Source organism: Monodelphis domestica, chromosome 1 (assembly GCF_027887165.1).
Source record: "Monodelphis domestica isolate mMonDom1 chromosome 1, mMonDom1.pri, whole genome shotgun sequence".
Classification (NCBI taxonomy): Eukaryota; Metazoa; Chordata; class Mammalia; order Didelphimorphia; family Didelphidae; genus Monodelphis; species Monodelphis domestica.
This window is the reverse complement of record NC_077227.1, coordinates 37,477,269-37,500,786: the sequence shown is the minus strand read 5'-3', so window position 1 is coordinate 37,500,786 and position 23,518 is coordinate 37,477,269. Positions and strand designations below refer to the sequence as shown.

Genomic DNA, 23,518 nt, shown 5'->3' with positions numbered 1-23,518 from the left:
AAGGTCTGAGTTCCAAATATAGTTCATGCCATCCTTTCCCCACCACCTTGCAACTTATAAGACAACTCCCAAACACTAAACTTTATAAATTACAGACTAGAGGATTTGTTCTATCTGCATTAAAGGGATTATATTTACGCCCAGTGACTCTATATTACTTACACACTTTTATACTGAGTGGGGCAGGGGGACCCACAGAAGACTGGGGTATCTGGATCTGTGATTACATTATTCTGTCCTAGTGAGATATGCTAAGCACTAATAAATGACAGACCTCTAGATCTTCCCGAGTCTAGGGTGGGCTTTCTAACCACCATAATGGGGACATGCCAATGTGGAGGGAGGGGAAGAAGAGGGAGAGTGTGTTTTAATAAACATTTATGGATGGCAGAAAAATTAAACTAGTAATTTACTCAACCTTAAACCTGAGAAATCTGGCCATGTGTTGTTATGGTCAGTTTGAAAGGTTCCATAAAGCCACTTAAAACCTAATATTAAGACTTCCAGGGGGCAGCTGGGTGGCTCAGTGGATTGAGAGCCAGACCTAGAGACTGGTCCTAGGTTCAAATCTGGCCTCAGATACACACAGCTGTGTAGCCCTGGGCAAGTCACTTAACCCCTTGCCTAGCCCTGACCACTCTTCTGCCATGGAGCCAATACACAGTATTAACTCCAAGATGGAAGGTAAGGGTTAAAAAAAAAATAAAAAAAGACTTCCAAAAGTCACCAAAAAAAGGATAAGAAATAAAAGAACCAGTAAGGTACAGTGGAAAGAGCATAGGTTCTGGAGTCAGAGGAAGTAGACTAAATCTACATCTTAACTACTACTATCTACCTATTAACTACTGTCTATTATCCTCCACTGAACTCTGCTTTGTCTACAAAACTTAGGAGTTGGACTAGATAATTTTTAAGTACTTCTAACTCTAGATCTACAGGCATATGAATTTTGACAAAATGCACATTTTACTTTGAAGGACACGAGATTTCAGTTTGGCTATTCCTTTAATCTGTAATTCACAATCTTAATTACTACAAAAAAAGCTAAATGTGTGCAGTCCTAATTTTGAATAATTTAGTATAATTTTTATTGAAGAATGTTTAAATAATAAAACAACATGGCAGATTATCAATTAAGTTCATTCTCCCTGATTCAAGTCATCTCATTCCTGTCCATCTTCTATGTGGCTGTCAAAAAGATATTCCTGAAGCATATTTCTTCTCATCAATGTTATCCACTTTTCCACCACCCCCAGTCAATAAACTAAGTGGCTGTCCATCACCTTTAGGAACCAATTATATAATCCTATAGCTTTTAAACCCTTCTTAATCCAGTTCCTTCCTACCTTAACAGCCCTCTAGTATTCTACCATCCAGTAAGACTGGGCTCCTTGCTGTTCTTCCTACAGATACTCCATTCCTGACTCTGGCTAGTCCCCCTACACCCATGCATACAACTCTCTCCTTCTTGGCTTTCTTCATATCCCAGCCAAAACTACACCTTCTACAAAAAGTCTTTCCAAAAACTTTCTCTTAATAGGTCATTCTCTTAATTCAAGAAAATGTAGTCAAAAACAAACCCTCTAGCCCATAAGTCTTTCCAATTTATTATGACACACCAGAGCTTGCTCTACTTCTACTTAAACAGTTGTAAAGATCCAGCAGTGATTTCCATGATAAACTGAGAGAGAATCTATTTGCCCCTGATAATCACCTGACCTAGATGAACAGGTCCTCCAGTCCAGAAAGAATGAGTAGATGTGACTTCTGAGTCACAGTTAGTGATATATGAAAGGTTGTGGGAAAAGGAATGGTACTGTTGGAATAGAGATGAGCAAATGTTTCAGTTTTCTAAAAAAGGGAGAGAAGAATCTTCTGTTAAAGCATGAGCGAAATAGACTAGATTATTAAAAAGAGACAGTTGGTGAATTTCTACATAGGGAAGTGGTAATAACAAAGAGCCAGCAAGGATTTATCAAGAATAGGTCACACCAGAATTATTTCATTTCCGTTTCTGACAGGAATTTCTATGGATATAGTTTACCTAGATTTAATTTTTTTTAAGTATTTTTCCATGGTTACATAATTCATGTTCTTCCCTTCTCCCCCCCCCCCCCCCCCCGCAGCTGACAAGCAATTCCACTGGGTTATAGATATATTTCCATATCATTTATTTTTATAATAACCTTTTAAAAACAAAACCCCCACATCCAATACCCACATACACAAGTGAAAAATCAAATGTTTTCCTCCTGAGTTTCTACTCCCAGTTCTTTCTCTCAATGTTTTCAATGTTTTACCTAGATTTTAGCAAAATGTTAAAATTGGGAGGGGGGGGGGGAGAAGATGCCCTTACTGATGGAATACTATTGTGCTCAAATGAATAATGAACTGGAGGAATTCCATACAAACTGGAACAACCTCCAGGAATTGATGCAGAGTGAAAGGAGCAGAATCAGGAGACCATTATACACAGAAACTGATAACACTGTGGTACAATGGTACAATCAAATGTAATGAATAGACTTCTCTATACTAGCAGCAATGCAATGATCCAGGACAATTCTGAGGGACTTATGAGAAAGAAGGCTATCCACATTCAAAGAACTGTGGGAATAGAAACACAGAAGAAAAACTGCTTGGTCACATGGCACAATGGGGATATGATTGGGATAGATTCTAAATGATCAGCCTAGTGCAAATATCAATAATATGGAAATAGGTCTTTTATCAATGACACATGTAAAACCCAGTGGAATTGAGTGTCAGCTTTGGGAGGGGGCAGAAGGAGGGGAAGGAACGAACATGAATCTTGTAACCATGGAATAACATTCTAAATTAACTAATTAAATAGAATTTTCCAAAATAAAAAATAAAAATAAAAAATACCCATACCTTCTGTCTTAGTATTTCCTGTCAGAAAGGGAAATTTTTAACCCAGGTCCACCTGACTGCAGGTCTGGCTCTTTTATCCACTATGCTATGTAGCTGCCATTTTAGCAAAACTTATGATAAATGTATTAAAATTATGAGGCTGACAGTAGCTTAATAACTTTATTAAATTAAAGTAATAAGAACAGGAAAGAGAAGAAAAGGTAGGAAAGAAGTAGAGAGATACTTAGCTTTCTAATCTATTTGCCACCATAATGGGTTCCTTCTGCTCCCCAGGATTGAGCCCCCAGAGACCACCTAGTCTCCACTTATACGCTCTTTCCTCCACCCACTAACTCTCACACATCACATCTCAGGAATTAACGACAGTTTCTTAATTTTCCTGGGCCACCCAGGGGGTAGTGCCTATAGAATCAGCTTCCTTTCTCATTGGTTCCTTGGTTCTTTAACTTCCTTTCTCTGAGGGCTTATCTATAACTGAATTTACTCAGTGGTCTTTAACCTCCAAGTCACTGATATATAACACTAAAAAAACAACAATGGAGAAAATTGTTTCTGACAAGTATCTCATACTATTCTTGCAGAGAATGTGGAAAGGTGAGGATTAAACAATATAATCAGCTTGATAGCTAGTAGAATCAAATAGTAATTTTTGATGATTCAACATCAATATAGCAGGTCCCCAGTGGTCTATCCTAGTGATCCGTGCTTGGCCATGTGTTATTTTACTACAATCACCTGAAACAAGATATAGATGGCAAGTCTCCTGGCAGATGGCAAAGTTTGAAGGAATGGTCAACACTGTGGACTGAGTGGATCCAAAAACATCTTTGTAGTAGGGTACTGAGATGAAGTTAATAAGATGAAATGCAGTAGGCATAAAAGCAGTTTTATTCTGAGGCACAAAATGTCACTCCCACAAGTATAAGACAGAAGAAGCATGGTCAGACAATAGTTGTCTTGAAAAAAGATCTGAAGTTTATATTGGATCTGTCAATGTTGTGATATGGCAGCCAAAAAAGTTCGTGAAATCTTGGGCTGCATTAAGAAGCATCACTTGCCCTAGTTAGATCTCCTCTAGAATGTCATGTTCAGTTTTGAACACAATTTGAAGTAGGACTCAAATTGTAGGGTCTAGGAGAGCAACCAGAATGTTAAGAGTCTTTGAGGCCATGTCACACAAAAATGAACTAAAGAAAATGGGGATAATTAGCCTAAGAAGCCTGAGTGGGGCAAGTAATAGCTGTTTTTAAGTAACTAAAGGGATTAGATTTGTGTTGGCCATACAGCCTAACAACAGTCAACAAAAAGAAAATGGGTAGAACATTCATTGGGTTTAATACAGTGTACTTTTGGATACGGATTGAACAAAATAGCTACAGTCCATTCCAGATTTCAAATTCTGAGATGTAATAACATCTGTGAAAATTCTCTCAAGTCATTGGGGTCAATGTCCTAAAATCATATTTTCCTATGTTCTACACAACCAAAATGAATCTTCAGTATGAAGTATGACCAAATAGCTGAATAAGATCATTGGATTTTTTTTTTAAATCAATCTAGATTGGTTTGAGTGTTTTAGTTAAGAAAGGGAAGAGATGGAGAGAATGTTTGTTTCCTTCACCTAAAACCAACTGCTTAATAACTCAGAAGAAAGAATTTAGATAGCTCTCTCTATTCAATATCATTAATACCAGCTGCTACTTGAAGCTTTAGGCAGCTAGGTGGTACAGTAGAAGGCATGTCAGAGCTGGAGTCATGAAGATCTGAGTATCCAGCTTCAGTTACTAGCTGTGCAATCAGAGGCAAGCCACTTAACTATTTGACTCAGTTCCTCATCTGTAAAATGGGGACAAATTGGAGAAGGAAATGGCAAACCACTCAATATCTTTGACAAGAAAACAGGGTCATGTAGTCAGACACAACTAAACATCTAAACAGCAAGCTGAATGAATCTCATTCATGAAATTCCCTATTCACTAAAATTTAAATCTAAAGATACAAGGTAAAGACTGACATACAGATTTAAATTTTTCTTCACTTATAATTTCTATAGAATGAAAAACAAACAAAAAACCTGAAAAAAACTTTTCCAACTACTGGTTTCGCCCCAATTTTGAATTGACCATTAAAATGCTTCATTAGTTTTAGTTGTGAAAATTTCATACTTATAGTCATCAATGGGATTCTGATCTGACTGAACTGAACAAGATACTTTTATTAAGCTATAAGAAGCAAGGCAAAATGGACAAAGAGTCAGCCAAGAGTAAAGAAGATCTGGGTTTATGCCCCGTTTGACTTGCAATCTTTGGAGAGCCCTGGGTAAGACCTCTCTTCAGGCAACTATATCAGCATTCAGAAGAATGCCTTTGTGGGGAGGTCATAGGTTCAGACCAAATATAAAAAATAATTAAAATCCATATCCAGACAGGAAAAACTGTTTTAAGGAAAAGAGTACAAATTGACAATAGCCACATGAAGTAGCCAAATACAACATTCCATGTGAACCTCACTACCACTATGTAAGATGAGTCTGCAAAAAATTTTAATGTCTTTTAGTATTAGTATTCATTTAAAGAAATCACTTACCTGGATTAGCATTAGATTGATTATCCTGGGAATAATTATCATTGCTTTCTGTTGGAGGCTGAAAGGATACTGATGGTACTGATTTAGTTCTTTTTTTGCTTGCTTTTCTTTCTACTTGCCAGTCATCCTCATCCTCATCCTCACTTTCACTAAGGTCATCAAATCCAAAATATTTAATTTTGTAATTAGAACTTCCAGAACCCCCTTCATCAACCTTTGCCTCATCATTGTCTTCAAACCCAAAAAATTCAAGTTTGACATCCTTTTTGGATTTGGTATTGCTAGGTCGATGTCTAGTGGTAGTCTTGGTGGTAGCCATATCTGTCTTCTTTCTTAGGCGGCCAGCTTCACCCAAGTCCGTAGGAGCTGCAGCAGTGAATTCATCCATGCTCCGCTCCATTGTATCCTGTATGGTGACATTACAAACTGATAGGCAAGACGGATGCAGAACAGTGTAGTCTCTAGTCCGTCCTACTGTCCCTCTGAAACTGGTCCCACAACTTACACCAACTTTTCGAACTGGATTTAGGCCATCTTGATTTGATTCATTATTTGCTTTGGCTAAAGATTGACTGGTGCCATCCATTAGCTTATCAAAATGTGATGCCCCTTGTGATGATTTTGCTTTACCGGACCTACAGTACGTCCTGCAGTTGCTTGGCCTGAGAACACTTTGCAGAAGATCTTCATTAATGGCTTCTTGTAGATTTCCCATTTCATCTTTATCTGTAAACTCCTCCTTACTCTTTATCTCCAAATGATGATCACTACCCAAACTTAAAATATAATCTCCTGCTCTGTTATCTGCAACATCATCCCATTCATATAAACCAGTTCGTAGGGATACCTTGGTCTGGGACATTTCTGATGGAGAGTCTGACCTTTTTCCAATTTGGGAATTCCAAGTATCATATGAATCCTTGGCTTCAACTTTATATCCAGAAATGGCTGTGGTTTCAAGGTTGGATTGTTTATTACCACCTTCAGTATGCTTGTAAATAAAGTGACTGTTCTTTTCATTGTCGTTAAAATTCTGCATTTTATCTACAAAAGCAGAAAAAAATTAATGAAATATTAGCAAGACTATCAAATAATTATGAAATGAAGAGAAATTCTTAAGATACACCCAGAGATTTAACATTACATCAAAAAGCTCAACTCTTTCTCTTAATATTTAAATCACCTTTACTTTCAATCATAATGGAAGCACTTTGCTAGGTGCTGGAGATACAAAGAATAAAGCAATTCCTATTTATGATGTAAACTAATGGCCTTAAATCTATATTTGATTAATTAACAATCAGTACAAATGTTAACATAATTTTAAAAATATTTAGCAAAACTTAAACAGTGTTACTTATTTGATTTTCATTGTGGCTGATAAAACTTCTACCACTACAACATTTGGAGAACAGAATGCCTGGGATTAAAATTACCCCACATAAAGTTTAACGTCACCTTCCCCTTATATAGTAACTTAATATTACTATTACTTTCTACAAACCGGTCCTGTGTACATTACACTGATCTCACATCCCAATTTGTACATTTCTAGGAATTCACTTAATATCTGTGCATTGTTTTATCTGCTCTGGTAAATTTTCATAAGTTCTTTTTAAAAAGAATCTCCAAAATTAAAGATAAATGATTAAAACAAATGCAAATCACATTCCTCTCCACTCTTGATAAAATAAATGGGCACATGGGCAAGAATAAAGAAAATGCACACAACTCTCCCCCTTCCTTCAATATGGAATCTCCATGGGGGAAGAGGGAGATTATATGGTGCAAGGCAGGCAGTGACTATGTGTTTGGAATAAAGAGAATAGATAAATAAAGGATAGATACAAGCAGAGAGTTCACAGAAGAATTGCAGTCTATTAACAAATACAAAGCTTATACACTAATACTATTGGTAGAGTTGTGAACCATTCAACTGTGACTGCAAAATAATTTTGAATTACCAGGGAAGGTCTCTATGAAGAGAGATAAGGAGAGAGAGTATTCAGAAATGAAGCGACCACCAAAGCAAAGGCACAGGGACAGAAGAGATAGGAAAAGAGAAAATTGGCCAATTGGAGTATATGAAAGAGAATTTTCCAATGAAGTTACAAAAATGCAAAACTAGCTGGCTCAGGAGATAGAGTGCCAGGCCTAGCTAGAGCTGGGAGGTCATGAGGTTCAAGTCTGACCTCAAGACACATCCTAGTTATATGACCTTGGGCAAGTCACTTAACCCTCCATGCCCGTCCCTCACCACTTTTCTGCCTTAGAATGAATATAGAATAAGGACTAAAAAAAAAAAAAGGCAAATTGCGCCTAGACTTCACTGGCTTTTAAACTGAAACAGGAGCATGATCAGATCTACTCCATGAAAAATAAGATTGTTCCAAGACACCCCCTTTGAAGAATGTCCAAAAGCAACTGGTGATGCAGAAAGCCTAAGGAAAAGCCTGGCATGGACATGCCTCTAGGAATCATTTGTATATTGGTGATAATAAAACATGGTGGAGCCAATGAGGTCATCAGGAGAGCAGTGAAGAGACAAGAGCACCCAGGACAGAACCCACACTTTGGAAGCATGATCTAGGAAAATGTTTTGTTATGAAAAACCAGAGATTACCCAGAGAACAGTCAGCAGAGTCAAATGCAGTACACAGGTCAAGACAGACTAAGATTCAGAAAAGACTGTTGGAAATGGCAATTTTGAAGAGAGTAGTTTCAGTTGAGTGACAGTGAAATCTGAAGTAGGACTATCAAGTGTTCAGAAATGAGAAGTGGTCATAGATGTCCTGAGTAGTGATAGCTTTATATAAGAGTTCAGCTGATGTTGATGAGTTTTCACCTCATACCCTTCAAGTTGGCAATATGGCAAGTTAATGTTGGTGGGATTCTGGAAAGATGGGTTGGTGGAGTTTAAATATAGTATAGGCACTTCAGAAAGCAATTTAGAATTTATGTACATATATAAATTCTATAATTCTATAAATATTCTATAAATAGTTTAAGTCTTCTTTCAGATGTGCCTCAATTTTTCAGCTAGAGACCAGACTATCTCAGGTTATAGTCCTAAAAGATTTATCCTTAATATTTCTAAGTTCAAAAAATTAAGTTTCAGGGGGCAGCTGGATGGCTCAGTGGATTGAGAGTCAGGCCAAAGAGACAGGAGGTCCTAGGTTTAAATCTGGCTTCAAAGACACTTCCCAGCTGTGTGACCCTGGGCAAGTAACTTAACCCCCATTGCCTAGCCCTTACCACTCTTCTGGCCTTGGAGCCAATACACAGTATTGACTCCAAGAGGAAGGTATAGATTAAAAATAATAGTAATAATTAAAAAATAAAGTTTCAAGGAAATAATATTTCTTAGTTGGGGGGGGGGGAGGGAGAGAAGAGAGATCACACTTCTGGCTTTTAGAGGCTAGAAGTCAAGCACTATGTTCCAATAAAATCAAAATGTGAGAGTGCTAATTGAAGTTGTCTTTTGAAGTGCTAAGATACATACATATATGCATTATCATATGTATATCTATACACATATACACTCAAGTTCTGTGGGGGCGAACCTATAGCACTCATGCAATGGAGGACACATGCACCATGCTCACCTATCAGAATTCGTTACTAGAAAGGGAGAGGGACTCGGCCAAGCTGCTCCCTTCTCCCTCTCCATTGAACCTGAGGACAGTTTTTTTTCATTTCACCTTTGCCCAGCAGCCCAAAGGAAGTGCTTCCTCCTTCCCCTGTCTGGGGTAAGAGTGGGGGAGTGGGCAGCACTCCTGGGCATAGTACTAGGTCTCTGGGGGCGGGGCATGGCATATTGTCTCTAAAAGTTCACCATCACTGCTCAAAGTCATACAATTAGTAGAACTGTAATTCAACTGAAAACAGTTATTTCACTTTTACCTCTTTCCCCTCTCCACTTCTACAAACGTCAATACTTCAAGAATCTTTTCTTCAAACCTTCAAGAGTAAGCTCACAGAATCAAAGAATCCCAGAATTAAAAGGTACCTTAAAAGGTCACAGAGCTCCCTCTCTTAACATACCTTAAAAGTAGTTCTCCACATAAGACTACTAAAAAAGGAATCCCCAATACTTATATTGAACCTAAATTTGTATTTATGCCATTTCTATATCCCACTGCTGGCTGATATCAAGCAGGGTAAAAAAATCTTATTCTTTCTTTCCCCAAGACAGACTTTTTGCTTGAAGAGACTAATCTTATTACTTTTAAGTCTTCTCTTATTCGAGCTAAACATCCTAAATTCCTTTAACTAGTTCCTATATATGTCATGGTCTTGAGGTCTTTGATGAACTTGATTCCTGTCCTCTGGGCATTCCCAAGTTCACTAATGCCTTTCACAAAATATAAAACCTGGGTCTAAACAACATCAAAGATGTGATCTGATTGGGGCAAAGTAGAACAAGAATCACACCTCTCTCATTCAGGCTGTTATGGTTCTCCTCTTAAGGCTTTTCTGCCTTATCACCCTATCTTTTTTCAGACAACTGCTCTAGACTCTTCCACTTTGACTTGTGAACCTCAAATGTTAATCTTAATGGGTTTGCTCCATCATCTTTGGCCTGTTGAGATCATTTTGATTCCTAGATGATTCTGTTACACAGTAAACTACTCCTTTCTGTTACTCTGTAAGAATGTCATCTCATTCATCCATGTCACTGATAATAGTATTGATCAGAACAAGTACAAGGGCATACACACAAGAGGCCTTTCTTTTAAGCCAAAGCTGGATTATTAATGACTATCTCCTAGCTCTGGGTGCTTTACCTCTTCCAAATCTTCCTAAATGAACTATCATCTAGCCCCAAACTCTCATCTTGTTTACAAAAGACAGTATGGCTTTGTCAAATAGTTTGTCAAAAGCTAGGCAAACTAGTTGATTCCTTTAACTACAGTAAGTAAATCCTGACATGTTCACTAAGAATCCTTTTAATATATTTTCTAAAATTTTGTAAATCCAGCTGACTTTTCAATCACTCCTCTCCTCAATCAATTCATTTTGACACATGAATGCCAAAATCTTTTTAGGATAAGAGTCTGATCATGTAACTCAAAAATCTTTAGTGGCTTTGGCCATTAGGGTTAAAACACAAATTTCTCACTTAGTCCATCATCATTACAACTTCTCCTTTCAAGGAAAATAATACTTCTTAAGTAAAGAAAAATTATCTGAAAAGGACTTAAGTTAAAATTTGAGAAAGGAGAGATTCTTTGCTAAAAATAAAAACATCAAGTCATGCACAAAAGAATTTTATATTTGGTAAAGACTTGGAATCTTTTTCACATTTGGTTTAAGACTATTAAATGTCAAGGAAAGGGGGCTCAAATTCCAATTTATGTCATCAAAACTGACTGTCATGGGGGCAGCTGGGTGGCTCAGTGGATTGAGAGTCAGGCCCAGAGATCCTGGGTTCAAATTTGATCTCAGACATTTCCTAGTTGTGTGACCCTGGGCAAGTCACTTAACAACTCCCATTGCCTAGTCCTTACCAATACATAGTATCGATTCTAAGACGGGAGGTAAGGGTTTTGTTTAAAAAAAAAAAAAAGAATTGGTTTATCAGTGAACATTTTGAAATGAGAACAAATTAGTACTAAAAAACTTTATCCAAAAATTGAAGACTTTTAAGTGTTCTTGCCATCGTACTTAATTTCAATTATAGATCAATGTAAAAATTCCCTTTAAATTCTTCTGTCTTTAATCAAAGGCACGCCACCATTCCTAACGTTTTAGGGTTACCAACAAAATTTAAAAGGATATTAAATGTTTTAAGTTAAAAATAGACATTCTTTCAGAGATTAAGTAAATTCTCATTTGACAGAATTTTTTAAAATACAGAATGAAATATATATACAAAAATATTTAAGGCAGTTCTTTTTGGGGTGACAGAACTGTAAACTGAGAAAATGACCATCAAATCCAGAATGGTGTCATGATTTATGGGATATGTCTGTAATGTACTACCAAATTGAGATGGGACTGTTTTTGGAAAAAACTTGTATAAACTGGTACAAAGTGAAGCAAGGGGAACTTACAGAAAATAATTTATACAATAACAGTCATCTAACACAGATAATCAACTCTGAAATTCTAGGAAACTCTAATTACTATACTGACTAATCATAATTTCAAAGGATTCACGATGAAGCATGCTGTCTACCTCTAAATGGAGTGTATAGATTTAAAAGCGAAATATTTAACTTTTTGAGAAATAGCTAATGTGTTAACTTGTTTAACATTGACTATGCATATTTATAATGGGCTTTATTCTTGTCTTCTCAAAAGGTAAGGGAAATGGAAGGAGAAATAAGAAATTCATAATTGAAAATAAAATTGAATTAAAATACAAATTGTCAGGCCACTAATTCATTTAACTAAAATAAAAAAACTTGGGAATTTAAAAAAATTCAAGTTGAAGAACATGCAAAAGCTAAAGAGGGGACAGCTAGGTGACTCAGGTCACCTTTTTAAGAGCCAGGCTTAGAGATAGGAGGTCCTGGTTTCAAATCTGGCCTCAGACACATCCTAGCTGTGTGACCCTGGACAAGTCACTTGCCCCCTCCCATTGCCTAGATTGGAAGGTAAGGGTTTTTAAAAAGTAAGGCTTCTTGAAACTAGTAAAGTTCTACAAGATTTTATAGATAATTATTAAAAAATGAAGAGGGGGAAAAAATCAATTTTAAAGAGATACTGAGGATCACCAACATATTTTTTTTTGTCTGATTTAACTTGATGAGTAGAGACCTTGGAGAGCTTTAAAGTTGTGACACTTTCTCCAGAGCCCCCAAGACGACTTGGTTATCAACAGGCTTACATAGTTATCAACTATGATGATGCCTTTCCTAGTCAAAAATTCTCAATTGTTTCTTAACAGTTTAAGGACTGATTATTGTTACTTTTCTTCTGTACTCTCAATCAATAATATGTATTAGAAGTCTACCTCAGTTGATACTGTGCGCTTAAAATGATGAAAAACACAATACCTGTCCTCAGAAAGATTACAATTTAGAGGACATATAGGAATGCTACAAGAAAAAAATCCTAAGAACAAAGGTTCCAAAAAAGGTTTCAAGGAGGGGACAACATCATCTAAGTCTTAAAAGAAAAGTATTTCAAAGGCAGATATGCCAAGCTAACATAGCAGACCTTATCAGGAATCTATACACATCAATTTAAAAAATAATTTCAAAATCATAGCCACTAGTTATCAAGATTAAATTATATAAATGTTTCAGCATTGAAAAGGTAAAATTTATCAAGAGATTTACATCGAAGAACCAGAAAGATTAGGTGATACAATCCTCCCATTCTATAGATGAGGAAAAAGACCAAGATGGGTGCAAAGACTTATAGACCCAAGAGCATAGAGAAGTAGGATTTGAATCCATACAAGATTTAAAAGCCAGTGTTGTAAACACTATCCCATACTACTACTACTGGCAAGAAAACTTAAATTATGCACAGTATGCTATTCCCTGGGTTGGATACTTTACAAAGAACATGTGCTCCTTACAGATTGAAGTCTGACCTAAAACACTACCTCACCAAAAAGATCATCTCATAAAAACTAGTGAAATTCTGAAACTTTAAATTGCGACTAGACATGGTTATGCTGATATGACTAGCTACTGGGGAGGAGGAGAGGCTGAGGTTGGTGGATAACTTCATTGAAGTAGTCCTAAGCTACTAAATACTAAATACCCCATGAATAAGATGACTCCCTGAGAACAGAGGGTCCTCAGACTTCCCAAGCAGGGGTAAAGCAGCCAGGGTCAGAAAAACATAATAGTCAAAGATTCTACATGATGTTCAGGGCCAGGGTGCACTTCCAGCCTAGAAAAGAAAGGGAGATCCAGCCACCCCCAAAATTCAACTGTGCTCTACAAAAACTAAGAAAGAATATGTTTTGCTGTCCTATGTTGTCAGGTCAGTCATCAGTTATGTTTGATTCTACATGACTTCATTTGAGGTTTTCTTACCAAAAAGTAATGGAGTGGTTTGCCATTTTCTTTTCCAGCTCATTTTACAAATGAGGAAATCAAAGCAAACAGGGTTGAGTGATTTGTCCATGAACACATGGCTTTTAAATGTTTTTGAGGCCCTTTTTGAACTCTTCTTTTCCTAACTCCAGGCCCAGCACTCTATCTACACTACCTAATTGAGCAGCTAGAAAAAGTGAAGGAAACTTAGTCCTGTAGAGTATGATACCTATTGCTCCAAAATTTTCCAAAACCAAAGGAAAATATGTCCTATTCTAGCACTTACATTACCTTTATGCACTGCCAATTCCTATTTTAGATTAGGTTTACATGCTACTTTTTAATATCAAAATTACTTTAAATGGGAGTTTCAATCATTTTCTGGGGTTTTCTAAATAAAAGGAGAAAAAAATCCTTTTGAAAACTCAATTATATGCCAATGTCTTAAATACAAAACATAATAAGCATTTATGTAACACTTTAAGATTTATAAATACTATACACAGAATTGGAAGAACCTCTGAAACAATCTACTCCAATCCCCTCATTTGACAAATAAGGAAATATGTTGCCGTAACACCAAATTTTGTCAAGAAACTTCAAGTTTCAGCTTTCTCTTGTTTTCGACAAATTTAAATAGAACTTTAGTAACAAAAACATTTAACTAGAAGACATCATTAATAATAATGATAAAGAACTTTAGAACCTTTCTTTTGAGTAACAGTAAAAGAAATCAAAATACCCAATTCAGTTCAATGAATTCATTTCATGAAAAGCAGGAACAACAGCGTGCTGTATTAGGAGTCAAATGCTCTAGTGATCCATCACTGCTTAGGGCAATGTGCTTACTGCAAGTATTCATTACATTCACACAAATCTCCTTTTGATAAGTTTTCAAATGATTTTTGCATTTTTGATGTTAAAGAACCAAGCATACTTGTTCCCCACAAGATTATGTACTAACATTGAATATCGACAAAAGCAAAACTAGCGAACAATTTGACTAATGTGGTTTGGTTTCTTTTAAAGGGGGTTGGGTGGAAAGCATGACAGCTAAGAAACCTAAAGTGAAAAACAATGATTTGGAGTTAAGAGTTTGGGATAGAATCCTTCTTGGACCTAAGTTCTCTCATTTCCAAAATGTGTGCATGTGGTGGGAAAGGTGGGGCTTACCAACCTAGTGAAAAATGAATTCAGAAATATAATACCATTATATAAACTGTTAGACAAATGCTGAATATACTCTCAAATGTTTCTACAAATTATAAAGTTTAATATGTATTAGGAATTTTTAAAAATGGACTTATCTCATCTAAAATTTAATGAACAACAATACAGGAAGGAAAGTATTCTGTATTCCCTTAAGAGGTTCTCATACCTAACAGTTTAATAGTATTGATGCTGACAGGACAGCTTTGTCTAAGAAGTAGATGACTATGATTGAATAAGGTGAAGGAAAATGCACCCTTTTGGTGGTCACAGGTGACTGGAAGATAAGGACAGATGTTGTGTATGGGGCACAGGGTTAAACTTGAAGTGAGACCACTCAAGCTCAAGTCCTGCCTTTGACACTACCCAGATGTTTGACCCTGGACAAGCCACTTGACCTCTATCATCTGTAACAATAGCATGTAATCTACAAAGTAAATCTTTAGAGGATCAAAAAGATAACACAAATAAAGTGTTTAGAAAACTAATGAGATTCATAAATGTTAAATTACCATTCTAGCTCTAAAAAATTTACAATTTCCAAATTCCAAAATTTCGTTTGCTCTTCTTCCACCTCTCTACTACCTCATCTGGGAATTGTACTATACTACATATACACAAAGCATACTGGAGAATAACATAATCTGCAATATAAATGTTGATTTGTCATTAACTATCCAATGACATTAATTCAAAAGCTGTTATCAATAGTTTGCCAAGTGAATTTTAGTACAAATACAGACATATAATACAGACAAAATGTACTCTAAAATATAAAACTTTTAAGAATCCCAACATACTTTGGGTAGAAATATTATAATTACAAACATATTTCATTTAATTAAGTAAAACTGAATCCTTCCTTCCTCACTATTTCATGTACCACATTCACCTCGTCATTTTTCCAATTAAAAAAATGCCATCTAGTCCAGTGATAGCAAACCTTTTAGAGACTGAATACCCAAAATGCAGCCCCTCTTGCCACATGTGAGCCCCTGGCCTTACCTCAGATAGGGGAGGGAGGAAGCACTCCCATTGGGCTGAACAGGTGATATGAGAAATGTTCTCAGGCAGGAATGGAGGGGGAAGGAAGCAGCCCCCTGCAGTACACTCTGGCACATGTGCCTAGGTTCACCAACATGGACCTAGACTGAGTTGCCTACAAAGCAGGCCAGGAAAATGTTCTCTGGAAACCATCTAGTTATGTTGATTTATATGTCCCCCTAAGGCAAATTATCAATTAATGCATCATATATCTCTCTCAAATCTTTTTCCCCTCCCAAAATCTGATCATTCATTTAGAATACCCCTTGCTCCACTGGACCAATAAGTGTCACTACCACCATTTAAAAAATCATTTAAGTTCAATGTTACATACATTTCCCTGGATAAACAACTTCACTGTATCCAAAGATCTAGGAACCAATGGTGGTTAGTTCAGAATTTTGCATTATATGGAATATACAAAATGACTTTTTTAAGGGAGTCTTTAGATGTTTTGTATTAAGTATTTCTAGAATGTGGTGAACAATATCCAATTATAAAAGCAGATCAAATTATAGGACAAAAATCTATGTCCCTTTTTAAAAGTTCCTGCTTATGATTTTTTCTTCATTTTTAAAATTTAGATTCATGTGTGCCCCCTCATATGACAAGCAATTCTACTGGGTTATACATGTATAATTATTCAAAACCTATGTCTATGTTATTCATATTTGTAATAAGTGATCTGCTTATAATTTGAATATATCTGAAGTCGAGCATAATATTGCAGATAACTAGGTGACACAGTGGATGACACAGTGAATAGTGCCAACCCTATAGTCAGGAAGACTTACTTATCTAGCCTCAGATACTAGCTGTATGACCCTGGGTGAGTCATTTCACCTTGTTTGCCTCAGTTTCCTTATCTGGAAAATAAACTGGAGGAAATGACAAATCATTCCAGTATCTCTGCCAAGAAAAGTCCAAATAGGGTCATAAAGAGTTGGACATGACTGAAAAACAACACAATACTGTGAGAGCAATGGACTAAGAGGAATGAGGGCAATCAAGTTCTAGTTCTAGCTTTGCTAAGGAACTACCTACCTGTGTAGCAAAGTACAAGTCACAACCTACACAAAAAAGTCACAACACAAGGTCAATTTCCTTATTGCTAACATATGAACACCACCACTTGCTCTATTTAGTCAGGATTTTTTTTTTAAATCTTTGTGAGAAAATATGTGAAAGCACTTGGAAAACGAAGTGCCACCCAGTAACGAAAGTATAGAATACTCTTAAAAACTATATAAACTGGGGGGCAGCTGGGTAGCTCAGTGGATTGAGAACCAGGTCTAGAGACGGGAGGTCCTAGGTTCAAATCCGGACTCAGCCACTTCCCAGCTGTGTGACCCTGGGCAAGTCACTTGACCCCCATTGCCTAGCCCTTACCACTCTTCTGCCTTGGAGCCAATACACAGCATTGACTCCAAGACGGAAGGTAAGGGTTTAAAAAAAAAAAAAAGCTATATAAACTGCCTCACAGGTATCACTCCTCTATAGTAGCTACAAGTACTTATTCAATGTTATTTTTTGAGCACCAGCTAAATAGAAAGCACTATAGGAGCTACAAAAGCATGGCTCTTGTCCTGAAGGAGCTAACAGTTTAAAAGTGGAGCTAAGACATACATATGTATATATGCGTATAGTATAGAGGAGGACTTGCAGACCAATAATAAGCTATGATGAGATATAGCACACATCTACAGTAGATATGTTGCTGGATTTAGTTCGAGGAAGGATTATCAGTAAGATCAAGGCTGAATGTAGCCTCAGAACCAACCAGTTTTATAATCCTAGACACATCATTCAGTTTTTCTGAAGCAAAATTGTAGGATAAGAGTGAAAAGGTACGAAATCTTGAGCTATGAGAAAGCAGTGTGTATTAGAAGAAAGAGAGTCTGTTCTTGGGAGAAGAGTTGAGTTATTTATTCCAAAGTCCAAGTGAGAGAAAGACCACAGAAATGGAGAAGAGATATGCAAGAGGGAATGCAAGAGTAGAAATGTCACAAGTTGTTTGAATAGAGTCAAGAAAAAGCCAAAGACCATAACTGAGGAATTTGAACAGCAAAAAGAGGTGGAAAAATGATTAGAAAAGAACTATTCAAAAGAGGTAAGACATGAAACAAAAAGTCAAGAAGAAACTCTTATCATGGTGGTCAAGGGATAAATATGGTGCTAAGATCATTGGTGACCTCTGAAAGCAATTTCAACAGTGCTAAGGAAAGATGTTCAATAACAAGGATCTGAATAATGCCTGGGTAATAACCACTATTTGGTGACCTTGGATTTTCAAAAAATTAGCCACAGAAATACAAGGTTGACTAAATTCAGAGGGGTTAATAGATTGGCCAGAGGAAGAATTTTCAGCCTCAGCAGCACCCAAGACTGTGTAAGTTTGAGTTTGTGTGTATTGCGAGGGTACCATATGCATTGACTTAAGTTATGCCTAAAATGACTATATTACAGATCTTTGAATCACTTCAATTACAGCCTACAAAAATTTCCAAAGAGTTTCAAATTTGAAAATGTTTGAAAGCAAAAATTGTTTTAATTGTCATAGAGTAAAGAAAATTGCTTACTACAAGTAACGTTTATTAAAATGGATCATGTGTTATTTCTGGCTGGGGAAAAAAAGGTAAATTTGTGTAATAAAAAGCATCTCTTTTGTAGAACTAAAATGTCTTGCCCATTCAACAACTGTCATAAAACCCTATTTTAAACTGGCATCTTCTGTCTTAGTATCAATTCTAAGACAGAACAGGAGCAAGAATTGTGATTTGCCCAGGATCACACAGCTAGGAAGTGTCTGATGCCACATTTGAACCCTCCAAAACCAGGCCTAGCACCCAGCTGCTACAAACCTACTTATTTTTAACTTTTTCTGTCTGGCTTGAGAGGGTAGTTGAAGTCACAAAAAAGGAAATTAAGAATGAATTTCCTAACCTGCCTAACAAAAAATGAGGGGAAGTGAAGAATTCTGATTTAGAGACACTAGTGCTATAGTGGCTTTCTCTCTTATCTCTATCTCTGAACATAATGCCAATTCTGTTCCTGGCTAAGATGTAGGATATGGGGGATGCTAATATAATCAAATTAGTACTTGTTTTTTTCTGAAGGTTGCTGATAATACCATCATTTTTAAAAAAATATTATTTTAACTATTTCACTGTTTGACTCCTTTTACAAAGGAAAAATGTGGCATTTTGGAAAATCTTATGTTTTACTTCCCCCACCCTCATGACAAACTCTCAATTAAAGTTGTGAATTCCTGTTTTTGCTTTGTTTTTAACGTTTTTCATTCAGAACAGGATGCCATGATAGTATCTAAATGGCAAAATTAACTTTTTTGGGGTGCATTTAGCAAAGCTACTGTAATAAAAATAAAACCTTTCTTGGCAAATAAAAACTTCCTAGGAATCAGAGCTTTGGCAAGGTAGAAGGGGTCGAATTAGGAGGAAGAAGGTTCTTACTGAAGACCAAGAAAAGGATAGAATGATATTTTGTAGAAGTGACAATTATTCGGGTCGTTGGACTAACTGGTTCCTGCCTGTGGTCCCTTCCAACTATGAAATTCTCTAATAATTAAACTATTTTTCAAGTTTTCTTTTTCAATTGAATGCTTTGTATAATCTTGTATAAACTCAAAGCATACTGAAGTCTTATGCATAGAAGTTTAATTTTAATTCTTCAAGCACTTGATATCTTACTATAGAAGGAATTGAAGGAATACAAATACTCCCAACTTCAAAAGATCCTCAACCTTTTTATCATTAGATAAGATAATCTCTTAAGCTTTCTTCTAGCTCTAAATCTATGACACAATATATATTAGTATTCCCTTCTCCCATTAAAATCACAAAGCAGCCACAATTTATCCCTAATATCCTGGATAATGTGTCCATATTCTCTTATAGATATTGTACCTGAAGTACTAGATACCTTCCTTTCTGTAGGACTTTTTACAGTTCATGAGTACTCTATCAGCTCAGCATTCAGGCTATTCCTCAGCTCACAACATGACTAGCCCACTTTCTTTTTCAGATCTCCTCAACAATATACTTTGCTCCACTACTTGCTTCTAGGTTGGTGGAAATATGCTGTTTATATATGCCTATTATGTGCCTCTAAGAAAATAAAATGCTGAAGCTCCAAGGGAAAACAAGTTCATTACAGAAAAACTGGAGAAAATTTGAGAATATCCTCCTCATTCAAAGTATCCATTCATACAGAAAATCAATTCATATGAATCTAAATCTTATGGAAAGAAAAAAAAATTTGAAGTGCTCATAATTTTAAAAAAGATTACATATAGTAAGCCCTGATTAATATGGAATCTATTAAGTTTTGTTAATTTTCTCCTAAGCTAGGAAAGAATTTAATTTTTACCTAAGCCAAGTAAAGTGTAAATATTATTACTGGAGGAAACAGGAGCATAATTTTGAAAACTTCATTACAAATGAGCCTTACTATATTTACATAGATTAAACTAAGTAGTACATCTGAACTATTCTAAATAAAACTTTTCTATAGGTAAAATGACTCCTCCAACTCACAAAGGTAATAAGTAGCAGAATCCAGAGCTCTTTTGTGTAGAACCATGCTGTCTCTATTTTTTTAATTCAATTTTATTTTCAGTTCCAAATTTTTCCCATCCCCTATCCACTAAGAAGGAAAGAAAAATGAAACCTTGTGCAAATAAAGTTATGCAAAATAAACTTTTGCATTAGTCGCGTCCCAAAAAGTTTTTAAGATTTAGAAGAAAATATGCTTTACTACAACCCAAATCCATCTTTCTTGAGATGAGTGTTTCATCATGAATCCTTTGGAACTGTGGCTGGTCAATGTGGTAATTAAAGTTAAGTTTCTAAGTAATTTCCTTATAGAGACCAGCAACTGACTGTACATTCTTATTTTGTGAGATCTTTTGTTTTTGACTTCTGAAAGAGGGCTCCTAGGTAAGAGGATGAAAACACCAGTCTTGCTACTCAAAAAGCTCATAATTTAAGGGAAATATTGGGGTAGGCAGGGAAGAAGACCAGAAGGAATATGATAAAGGCCAGGAGGAAGATTCAGACATTGTTATAAAAAATAAATTTAAGAGATTACTTTCAGCTGAAAAAAAACTAAAAAAAAAAAACATTTGAAATAAACCAACCATGAAAAAGAAGTTTCAACAAAAAGGTGTGGAAGGAAAGAGTAAATAAGCTACCAGTGTAAATATCTAGAGGTAGGAAGGTAGAGAATGATACCAGGGAATAAAAGCTGATAATACAACTTGGTTGGAATAGAGAACAAGATAGTGACAAAGGTTTGAAAAATATGCTGAAAACAGTTTGTGGAGTCTCAAACTTCAGGATAATGAGCTTGTACTTTTATCTTTGCATTAGTAGCACTTATGCAGTTGTGGGAAGGGTAGACTAGAAGAAGAGATTAATCATCTAGGGGAGGAGAGGGCGGCCATCACCATCCTCCCAATACCATGTGTTCATAACCATGGCATTATCTTCATCTGCTCAACTCTCCTTCACCCTGTCAATCAGCTGACAAATACTGCCATTTTCCTACATTTATAGCACCATCTTGAATCCAAGCTCCTTTTCTGTCTTCCACTCAGTGATAACAAGTTACTGTTTTAGTTTAGACCCTCATCATCATCATCTCTCATCTGGACTAACACAATAGCCTCCTCCTTCCTAACCAGCCTCCCAGTCCCAAGTCTCTTCTTACTCCAGTCTATGCATTACTTCTAGTCAATTCCCTTGCACACAAGCTTGACCATTTCATTCCCCTACAAACCAATTCCAGTGACTTCCTATTGCCTGTAGGATGAAATACAAACTCCTCGCTGTAGCTTCCAAAGTCCCATACCACCTGGCCTCTGTTTACCCTGAACTCTAGGATCCATACAAATTGGTCCCCTCTCTGCTTCTCAAAGATAAAGGTGCCATCTCTTGTCTGGGTGTCTTTGAATTGCCTCAACCACTCTCTCTACCTTTACCTGAGTCCCTTCTCTTACTTTAAGATGCAGCTCAAGCACCATCTTTTCTTTAATCTCCCCAATTACTGGTGCCTTCTCTCCCAAATTACCTTGTATATTTATTTCCTACCTTGATATTTATGCTGCACATATTTTCATAGGTACTTGTCTCTCCTATTATAATTTAAGCCGCTTGCAAGTATGGCTATATTAAATTTGTGTTGTTGTGGCACATCAGAGTAGAGATAATAACATATAATATTTTAAAATTTTACAAAGAACTTTTATAATCTCATTTGAGGTTCACAATACATGCTTTCAACTTCATTTTACAAATGAGGATACTAAAACTCAGGCTAAGTGACTACAACCACACAATAGTGTGTCAGAATTTGAAATGAGATCAATCTGACTCCAAGATCACCACCTTACCCACAATGACACACTGTCTAGTGGAGAAATGAAATTCAGGACTGGAGCTCAGAAGAATTCAGACTTGAAATATTAAAATGATGCCATGGACCTGGATCAGATGATGAAGGAAGAAAAAGTAGAGAGGGAAAATAGAACAGAGACACCTTTTGGTGGGATGCCTGCACTGGTAGGATGAGAGAAAGAGGAGGATTTTTCAGACCAGCACAAGAGCAGCAGTATCTAGGAAGTTAGAAGAGAATTAAAAGAGAACTGTAGATAGTATTAAATGTCCCAGAAAAATCACAGGCATCTGAGGAAGTCACTTGTGAGCTCAGAGGTAGGAGTTTCAGTAGAATAAAATATATGAAAACCAAGTTGTAGGGGTTAGGATGATAGCTGAAGAGATTGGGGTGGGAGTTGGGGTTTAAAGGTAGGTAGTCAAGTAGGCAGAGGGATGAAGGATAGATTAATTTTTGGGGTAGAAGGGAGATGACATGATCAAGGACACAAATTGAGAGGTTAACCTTGGCAAGGAGGAAGATTACCTCATTCCCTCTAAGGCCAGAGGAAATAAAGAGGCGGGCTGAAGGAGATCAGAGAAGTTTTAATGTTTATCTAAGGGAAGAAGAAATTGACAGATAATCTCCACTATTCTGGAAAAAAAGAGACACTGAGAGCAGAAGGATAAGAGGTAAAGCTGAAGATTTGAATACATGGAGGAAAGTTTGAAACAACTCCCAATAGAAAATGTGGTAAGTCACAAAGACTATGAAGGATTGGAATAAAGTTAGTGTAACTCTGAAATGGACCAAGTCAACTTAATTTTGTGTACTCCTCTGGCAACACTAGTGGCTTGGAGGGAGGAGCAGAGAAATGGGATGCAGAAAGTGACTCAAAGGTTGGAACAAAAGTACAGGGTAACAGGAGGATAGAGAGATTTCACCTTACTGAAACAGCCGACTATAGGATCAAGGTTGTGAAGGGAAGTAAGATGAAGGCAAAAGAGAGGAGCTGAGGAACCAGAGGTTACAATAGATTCCAAAACAATTACAGAATCTCATAGGCAGTGTGGTTTAGAGATGATGATGAAGTCTAAATGACTACCACACCCTTAGAAGGGCAAGGTAAAGATGGGAACTGGAGAATGATTGGGGTTGAGATGAAATAAAAGTTGCAATCCAGGGGCTAAAGTCATTGAAGAAAGTTGGGAAGATGAATCAAAATTATGAATGACATTAAGTCAGTTTTAAATTCATGTTCTTACAAAGCAGAAAGATTGCTGCTTGATAGATGAGACACAGTAAGAAAAGATTATTAAATTGACAGTAGGATTGGAGAGAGGGACAAGAAGGTGCCTCCTCTTCCTCTTGGACCTATGAGTTATAAAAATTTC

At 36.5% G+C, this 23,518-nt stretch overlaps 1 protein-coding gene across 6 annotated transcripts in view; it reads right to left on the bottom strand.

Annotated features, from left to right (window-relative positions):
• WAPL (WAPL cohesin release factor) overlaps nt 1-23,518 on the bottom strand; it is an 89,527-nt gene that overhangs the window by 58,316 nt on the left and 7,693 nt on the right. For all 6 annotated transcript variants that reach the window (XR_459882.3, XM_007478038.3, XM_016426767.2 and 3 more), the window contains one exon: nt 5,482-6,525. Coding sequence is in view for 5 of the 6 variants with exons in the window: in XM_007478038.3 (XP_007478100.1) it covers nt 5,482-6,525 (1,044 nt within the window). In the remaining variant the exon portion in view is untranslated. The remainder of the gene's footprint in view (nt 1-5,481; nt 6,526-23,518) is intronic.